The following is a 9,435-nucleotide window of genomic DNA, read 5'->3' as shown; positions in this document are numbered from 1 at the left end:
GCTCTCGCGTAGTTATTCGTTACAACGGTAGTTGATGATCTCCCGGGGTGATCAGTCCCGGGTTAGGTGTCGTTGCTAGTCACGACAAGATGATTTATCTGAAAAACGAAGGTAAAATAGAATGGAGAATTTGCACAAGTGTATCTTATTCGGTATCCACATAAAAGACTTGAGAGTTACTATGAAGTTCAAATGACAAATTAACTACTTAGCTAGATTAGCCGGCAGGTCGCTCCGTCCTCTAGGAGTAGAATCTTCTAAGGTTGTCCGCATTCCAAGTTCTCGGGACTTCCTTGCCGTCGAGTCTTTCTAGTTTGAATGCTCCTTTTCCCATCACTTTCTTGACTCTATATGGGCCTTCCCAGTTGGCCGCCAGCTTGCCTTCTCCGGGGGTCGGCAGGCCGATATCATTTCGCCTCAGGACGAGGTCGTTTGGCTCGAATTCCCTCTTGAGCACTTTGGTGTTGTAGCGGAGCGCCACTCTTTGTTTTAGCGCCGTTTCTGTCAAGTGGGCCATTTCTCGGGTTTCCTCTATCAGGTCCTTTTCTACGGCTTCCTCCACCCCTTTCAAAAGAAGTCGTGGGCTTGGTTCTCCGATTTCTACGGGTATTACCGCGTCCACCCCGTACGTTAACCGGAAAGGTGTTTCCTTGGTGGAGGACTGCTCGGTCGTTCGGTAAGACCAGAGAACCGATGCCAGCTCGTCGGCCCAAGCACCCTTTTTGTTGTCCAACCTCTTCTTTAGTCCTGAGAGGATAACCTTGTTGGCGGACTCCACTTGTCCGTTCGTCCGAGGGTGTTCTACCGAAGAGAACCTTTGCCTTATACCTAGGCCGTTGAGAAATTCTGTGAACTTTTTGTCAGCAAATTGTGTGCCGTTGTCCGAGATGACGACTTCTGGTATCCCGAACCGTGTTATCACCTGCCTCCATATGAATTTTCTGCAATTGGCTGAGGATATGCTAGCCAATTGTTCGGCTTCTATCCATTTGGTATAGTAATCAATTGCCACTATGAGATATTTGACCTGCCCAGGGCCGACAGGGAAGGGCCCTAAGAGGTCGATTCCCCACTGAGCGAACGGCCGGGAAGTCGTCAGCAAGTTTAACTCGTTTGCCGGTGCCTTGGCAAAGTTGGCGTTCTGTTGGCACTTTATGCACTTTTTGACAAACTCTTTGGAATCTGCCATCATCGACGGCCAGTAATACCCAGCTCTGATCAACTTCCTTGCTAGGGCTTTTCCTCCGATGTGGTGCCCACAGCAGCCCTCGTGGACTTCCCTGAGGACGTAGTCCGTTTGGTCGGGGTGTAGGCACTTCAGTAGGGGTTGGCTGAGCCCTTTTCTGAACAGCTGTCCTTGGATGACGGCGTATTTGGCCGCTTCCCTCCTTAATTTCACCGCATCCTTTTCGTCACCAGGGACTTGGCCGTGTTCTAGGTAGTTGGTGATGGGGTCTAGCCATGAAGAACTTAGGGTCGTTATGTGTAATGCAATTGCAGGTTCCCTTGTCATGCCTTGGATGAGAGACCGGTTTCCCTCCCCTGGTTTAGTGCTGGCTAATTTTGATAGGAGGTCTGCTCGTGTGTTCCTTTCTCTGGGTACATGCTGGACCGTGACCTCGTCAAACTTTTGGCTCAAGTTTTTGACCTTTTCCAAGTACTTCTGCAACAAGGGGTCCTTGGCTTGATAGCTGCCGTTTACTTGGGAAGTGACGACTTGGGAATCGCTGCATATTTCCAGCCTTTTTGCGCCGACCTCTGCTGCTAGGGTCAAGCCTCCTATGAGGGCTTCGTATTCTGCTTGGTTGTTCGAGATGGGAAACTCGAATCTGACCGACTGTTCGTATACGACCCCGTTTGGACTTTCTAGGATGATCCCCGCTCCTCCGAAGGTCTGGTTGGAGGCTCCGTCCACGTGGAGCTTCCACCGTGTACCCATGTCTTCGCCTGGGTCTCCTGTTACTTCAACCAAAAAATCCGCCATGGCCTGCGCCTTGATGGCTTGCCGGGGCTCGTACCGTATGTCATATTGAGAGAGTTCGATGGACCAAGTCATCATTCTTCCCGCCAGGTCGGGTTTTTGGAGAACTTGCCGGATCCCTTGGTCCGTTCTGACGACCACTTGGTGACTCTGGAAATACTGTTTTAACCTTCTCGAGGAAGTTAGGAGTGCTAAAGCTAGCTTTTCCAACTTGCTATATCTTAACTCTGCTCCTTGTAGGGCCCTGCTTACGAAGTAGACTGGTTGTTGGGTCCTCCCGTCCTCCCGCACTAGTACTGCGGCCAGGGCTTCGTTTGTTATAGCGAGGTACAGGTAGAGTGGTTCCCCGTCCCTTGGCTTCCCGAGAACGGGAGGTGCCGCTAGGATTTCCTTGAAGTGTTGAAAGGCTTCTTCGCACGCGGGTGTCCACTCAAACGCCATCCCTTTCTTCATGAGGTTGAAGAACGGCAGGGCCTTTGTCGCCGAGGCCCCGAGAAACCGGGAAAGGGATGTCAATCGCCCTGCCAACCTCTGGACGTCCTTGACACAGCCCGGGCTCTTCATCTGAAGTATTGCCTGGCATTTCTCCGGGTTGGCTTCTACCCCTCTCTGAGTTATCATAAACCCCAGGAACTTGCCGGCTTCCATGGCGAAGGCGCACTTGAGGGGGTTCAGCCTCATACCATGTTGACGGAGGGACGCAAACACACTTGCCAGGTCGTTTAGGAGGTCGTCAGGTCGTGTTGTTTTTGCCAGGATGTCGTCCACGTAAACTTCGACCGTTTTCCCTATGAGGTCGTGGAATATCCTGTTCATCAGCCTTTGATATGTTGCCCCTGCATTTTTCAAGCCAAACGGCATTACCTTGTAACAGAAAGTTCCTCCTGGCGTTATGAACGCCGTTTTGTCTTCGTCTGGTCGGTGCATCGGTATCTGATTGTAACCGGAGTAGGCGTCCATGAAACTCAGATACCGGTACCCCGCCGCAGCGTCGACGAGTGCATCTATATTGGGGAGGGGGAAGCAATCTTTGGGGCAGGCTTTGTTAAGGTCAGAGTAGTCCACGCACATTCTCCACCTGCCATTGTGCTTTCTCACCAGCACCACGTTTGAGAGCCACGTCGTGTAATCCACTTCTCGTATAAAGCCTGCTTCTAGGAGGCCGGCCGTTTGCTTGGCCACCTCCTCTGCCCTTTCCGCCGACATTTTTCTCCTCCGTTGAGCAACTGGGCGGGCTTCTGGCTTGACGGCTAGGTGATGAGAGATGATTTGTGGATCTACCCCCGGCATGTCGGCTGGTGTCCATGCGAACAAGTCCCTGTTCGCCCTTATCATTTCAATCAAAGGCTCCTTCAGCTCATGTGGGAGGTTCTTGTTAACGAATGTGAACTTTTCCCCTTCGTCACCGATGCTAAATTTCTCCAGGTCCCCTTCTGGTTCCGGCCTCGGCTTGTCCTCTATTCTGGCATCAAGGTCGGCTAGGAATATGCCTGATGCTTCTTTGGATTTCTTTCTGAGGGAGAGGCTGGCGTTGTCACAAGCGACCGCCGTCTCGAGGTCTCCTCTTATGGTCCCTATGGATCCATCATCGGTGACAAACTTCATAACCAGCAGCTTGGTATTGATTATGGCTTCAAAATCATTGATTGTTTTTCTTCCCAAGATGATGTTGTAGGCTGTGGAGTCTCGGAGGATTACGAACTCGGCCATCGCCGATCTTCGGCCTTGCACCTGTCCCACCGAGATTGGTAAGGAAATGACTCCGTCTGGTTTGATGAAGTGGTCGCCTAACCCGATAACCCCGTGCTGGTGTGTCATCAGGTCGGCATCCTTCAGCCCCAGTGCGTCGAACACGTTGCGGAACATGATGTTTGAATCAGCTCCTGTGTCGACAAGGATCCGTTTGACGAGGCCGGTTCCCACTCTGGCCGTTATGACCATGGGAGGGTTTTCCGGGGCGTCGCTGAACCATTGGTCTTCTGGGCCGAAAGAAATGGACGGGGGTTTTTTGGTACTCTGCATAGGTGGAGATGAGATCGCCAGGACCTTGGCGTCTTTCTTGTGTGCCGATCGGGACTTTGGTGCAGTGTTCTTTGCCGTTACCACGTTTATTACAGTGAGGCCGTGGTCTCTGTCTTCGGGCTCCTGTCGCCGCTTGGCCGAGCGTGTCTTGCCTTCCTCGTCTTGGTCACGATAACGCCTTCTCGGCTCCCTGATGAGATGGGAGAACGCTGCCAGCTTTCCTTCTCTTATTGCTTGTTCTAATGCGTCCTTCAGGTCGAAACAATCCTGCGTTTGATGGCCATATCCCTTATGGTAATCGCAATAAAGGTTCTTGTTTCCACCCGTGCGGTCCTTGAGTGGTCGGGGCTTCGGAAGAATTCCCTTTTCAGCTATTTGTTGATAGACTTCCACGATGGGGAGGGCGAGTGGGGTGTAGTTAGTAAACTTCCCGACTCGAGGGAACGGCCTAGGTGCTTTGTTTGACGCCTCCTCCCTGGCCTTTTATTTCGCTCTCTCCCCGTCGCCACCGAACTGACGAGCCTGGCCGTAACCGGACTGCCGCTTATTGGCAGCCACGACTCGGCTGACTTCCTCATCGTTGATGTACTCTTTGGCCACCGTTTGGATCTCATGCATCGTCCAAACCGGCTTCGTGGTAAGGTGCTTTCGGAAGTTCTCGTTGAGGAGGCCGTTCGTCAGGCAGAGACTGGCCACCGAGTCGGTTAAGCCGTCGATTTCCAAGCATTCGTCGTTGAACCGATCTAAGTACCTCCTGGTCGGCTCTCCCTGTCTTTGGGTTACCCCGAGAAGGTTGATAGGATGCTTGGCCTTTGCTATTCGCGTTGTGAATTGAGCCAGGAATGCGCGGCTGATGTCTGAGAAATTGTAGATGGAACCTTGGGGGAGGCCGTTAAACCATTTGATCGCTGGTCCTGCTAGGGTCACCGGGAAGGCGCGGCATCTCACTTCGTCGCCTACTCCCTCTAGATTCATCCTGGCCTCGAAGGCCGTCAGGTGTTCTAGGGGGTCTTGAGTTCCGTCGTACCTCATGTCCGTTGGCTTGTCGAAGTGTTTCGGCAGCCGGACCTCGAGGATAGATCGGTGGAACGGGGTGGCGCCCATTATCACAGGTTGTCGTGTTCTTCCGTCTTCGCGACCTCTTGTCGCTCGATGGGTCGGTCTGCCGCGGGAGTAGATAATCGTGTCATTTCGTCTCCTCGCTATGGGTGATTCCTCCCGCGAGCTCTCCGCTTCCGTCCGCGGGCGGCTTCGGCGAGAGTCTCCCTCCTCGCTCCCGGGAGACGGGGTGTAGCTCGGGTCGGTAGATCGTCCGTCCCGCTCCCGGTTGGCAAGTTGTCGCTCCAGGTTCTGGACTCTGTGGCGTAGCTCTTGCATTATTACGGCGTTATCGCCGCCCGTTCCTCCGAAGGGTCGTGTCCTCGTGTGTTGACGGGGGGACCTTCGCCGCCCTCCTTGCGAGGCGACGGAGGCTGCCCCCTCCGCTCCGGCAGCCCGGCCTTGGTCGCCGGGACCCAGTACAACCTCCATTTAGACGTCCCCACAGACGGCGCCAATGTTCGTTAGTCGTCTTCCGAACAGGTCGGGTGGACAGAAGAAGCAAAGATGGATGGGTGAGGATGTCTTAGTCCTGGTCGCACTGATTGTGGATCTGCCGAGCTAACGAGCACTTGGGCTGATGGACGGTCGAGGGGGGGTGCCACCTGCAAAGACACTCCGACGCTCAAGTCAGTAATGTGCAGGCGGGCAGAATAATGGGGTGAGAGAATGTGACGTACCTCGGGGGAAGAGCCAATCTTCCCCTTTTATACATGTCAGTAGTGGGCCCCACGTGAGGTCAGGCCCAATTCCCCAAGGACGCTGCCATGCAGCCGTGTGTGGGCCGTACAGGGCGCGTGTCCGGGTCGGTTGGAGGGCGCGTGTCCGGGTCGGGTACTACTTGGGTCGGGTCGGCCCAAAGCTGATTCTGGGCCGGGCCGTAACAGGAGGGTTATAGATGGTTGTTAGAGAAAACATTAAATTGGAATACCAATAGTAACTGGAACTAATTGTGGAATACAAATATTCCAGAGAAGTTCAAATTTACTATGTGGCTTGGCTTACATGATGCTCTACTAACTGAGACCTTTCGATTCAAGCGGCATTTAGCTTCTTCAGATAGGTGTAAGAGATGTAACAAGGCGCAGGAGACTATGGAGCATTGCCTTAGAGACTGTGAACGATCAAAGACAATTTGGCATACGTTGGATCCTAGTATCCTGGACTCGATGGCTGGTACTACTCTTGAAGAGTGGTTTTGGAAAGCCTTAGCTAACAATGAGGCGTCTTTTGGTACAGAACTTTGGTGGGTATGGAGACATAGGTGCAATAACATATTCAATACTGACAACCCTTAGACATATCACAAGGTTGTTGCCTTGGTCAAAATTACCACCAAGGGCTTACAGGTTTACAGGAATTGAAACAATGTCTTTAGGTATCTCCGAAATTGCCTATGCTAGGAACAACCGGTAGGTAACAGTTTTAAAGTTAATTGTGATACAAGCTTGTATATGGATTCAAATTCAGCGTGATTTGGGTGTATTATTATTAGAGATTCTAAGGAAAATTGGATCTCGGGCTGCTCTGGAAGCATTCCTCCCTGATCTATCATTAGATGTGAATTATTTGTTGCTTAGAGGGGGCTGGTTTCAGCTTGAAATTGCGGTTTGAGGGATATTATATGTGAAACGGATTACCTTGACATTCTGCCCATCATGCATGAGCTTACAAGTGGGTATTCATCTGAAGTAACAGATTTGGTTAACAAGATTCAGGAGCTTTTATCTCATCCTTGGCTTGTTCACGTTGAGTGGGTGTCCCAAGAAGCAATTAGAGCTGTGGATTGGATGGCTAGATATGGTGCCAAGAATAACTCTAATCATGTTATTTGGTCTGAACCTTGTGTTGATCTCCAACAAATCATCAACTCGGATATAGGATAGTGTTTGCTTTGTTTCTTTCCATGTTTAGACACAAAAAATATATATATTTTACTCATTCACTTTCTTTTCTCTCTCTCCCTCCCTTCCTCTCCCCCTCTCTCTCTCGTGTTTAGGTATAATTTTGTAATTTATTGAATTTTTGTTTCTTTTATCTTTATTTATACATTTTATTTTTTATATTTTTTAAATTTTTTATTTATTTTAATTATTTATTATTAGGCGTACACTTTTTTTCTTTTAACTTTTGATTAACAAAAAAAATATGTCATTTTTATGTTATTTTTAAATAATCTTACTATAATTTTATTTTGTAATGGATTATTTTGTCATGTGTACTTCAATTCATATATATATTGTCTTTTATTTGTGATTCACAATTAATATATACATTATTCATGTATGTGGTTTATATGTTAATGTTTTTATTGATTCTCTTTATTTATTTATTTTGTGTCTCTTTGTTGCTCTTTATTTTAGTTATATATATTCATTGATTTCTCTGTATTGATGCTCTTTTTATTTGAAATATTGTGACAATTTAGAGTGTATGTTGTGACCCATGTGATATTCGTCAATTTGGTGTATCTTTTTAGATGATTTATGTTATAATGTGTTTAATGAGTTGATTTAAAATTATAATATAATTTAAAGTATGTTAAAATATTAGGACATTATCATATAGATATTTTTTTATTTGTCCGTTAGATTCAACTATGTAGGATCTTGAAAATTATGCAATAACGTAATTAATTATTTTTTATATAATTATTGTATTGATCATTTACATTAGTGAGACTATTTTCAATATTAATATTTATAAATATACTATTATTTATATAATTGATTGAATCATCTTATTTGTTTAAATTTAATTCTATTGAATTAATTATTAAAGGTGCCATCGCTATTTCTATTTTAATTTTTTTTAATATTATTTAACAATTCTAATAACATAATAAAAATTAAAAAAAGTAAGACGGTACAAAATTGTAATGACGATAAGATTGAAATATCCGTGATAAAATTATGTTGATAATATACACTTAGGTATTAGTAACAACTATGTTAGTAATTACTTAAAATAAATAATAAAATAAGTTATAGGATATTATTTTATTTAAATTATTAATAATTAAAAGAATAAAAGGTCAGTAATTATTTTTAAAGTAGATATTAAATTTAATTTTATAGTATTAATTTATTTGAATTGTTAATAAAATTTATAATTTTTAGATTTATATCTACTCAATTTATATCTTTTATTTTATTTTACTTTAACAAAAAATTGAGACGTACATTTTTAATTATTTATTTAAAAAATATTGCGAAATGAGTTATATCAATTATAATTAATTATCGATAATTGATATCAATAAATTGGTTGTATTAATTTATAAGATGAATAATGTGTAATGAATGTTATGAAATTAATTAAAATAAATTAATAATTAATAAATAAAAAAACTAAAAAAAAAACCTTTTTTATTACTTTTTAATGGATATATATTTTTATAATTTTACTTTCTCTTTATCTCTTCCTTTTACATTTATTTCTTTTAATTTATTGAATTATATCAATTATATTAATTATTTATATTAACTAATTAAGTACTTTTTAATAGATTATTATAACTGTGCCTTTAGACCATAGGTTAAAAATATTATAAAAAATCTTTTATAAAAGTTGTTAAAAAATAAATATTTTTAAAATATGTCCTTAAGACACAAATTAACTAAATTATTTTTCAATTTAATGTGTTTGATTCATTCAATTGTATTAATTATAACTAATTAATTATGTAATTTTATTTGATTAGGATAAATATTTTATCATTTAATATTTTATTTGATTCATTAAATTACATTAATCATAGCTTCAAATATTTAATTTAATTAGAGTAAATATCAAATTATTTTAAATTTTATTTGATTCATTAAACCAAATTAATTATAACTAATTTATTATTTAATATGATCGAGATAAATATTAAATTATTTAATAAATAATATATAAAACAATGAAATAAATGAACTCAATTAATTTAAATTACTATTTTATTATTTTATATATTCCTTTTTTTTTTCTCTTTATTTTGTACTTTAGGTAAAATATTTGTAATTTTTTATTTTTTCATCTTAATTTTGCTAATATTTTTTTATGATTTTGTTTTATATTAATTATTTTTTATTTATTTTGATTAATAATTCTTAAGGGTATTATTATTTTATTTAAAGATAATTTAAATTTTTTGTAATATTTTTATAAAAGTTGATTAATAGGTTCTTTTTTAAAATTTTTTTTGAAATTTTTTTAATAAGATCGTATTTTGATTGATCTCTTTCATCCTTTGTATTAATTAATTATATTAATCTTTTATTGCAATACATTTTTTATCTACTCCACATATTATCTTTTCTATCTTCTTTCCTTTTTTTAGTTGCTCTTTT

The 9,435-nt window shown here is 42.7% G+C and overlaps 1 protein-coding gene across 1 annotated transcript; it reads right to left on the bottom strand.

Moving 5' to 3' along the window:
* Nucleotides 1–241: 241 nt before the first annotated feature.
* LOC130981068 (uncharacterized) lies at nucleotides 242–1,984 on the bottom strand. The gene is made up of 3 exons (XM_057904704.1): nucleotides 1,662–1,984; nucleotides 1,028–1,553; nucleotides 242–922 (listed from the first exon to the last, which is right to left on the bottom strand). The coding sequence occupies exons 1-3, from the start codon at nucleotides 1,982–1,984 to the stop codon at nucleotides 242–244; spliced, it is 1,530 nt and encodes a 509-aa protein (XP_057760687.1).
* Nucleotides 1,985–9,435: the final 7,451 nt, after the last annotated feature.

Source organism: Arachis stenosperma, chromosome 5 (genome assembly GCF_014773155.1).
Source record: "Arachis stenosperma cultivar V10309 chromosome 5, arast.V10309.gnm1.PFL2, whole genome shotgun sequence".
In the NCBI taxonomy this organism is placed as follows: Eukaryota; Viridiplantae; Streptophyta; class Magnoliopsida; order Fabales; family Fabaceae; genus Arachis; species Arachis stenosperma.
This window is presented reverse-complemented; position numbering and strand designations above follow the sequence as displayed.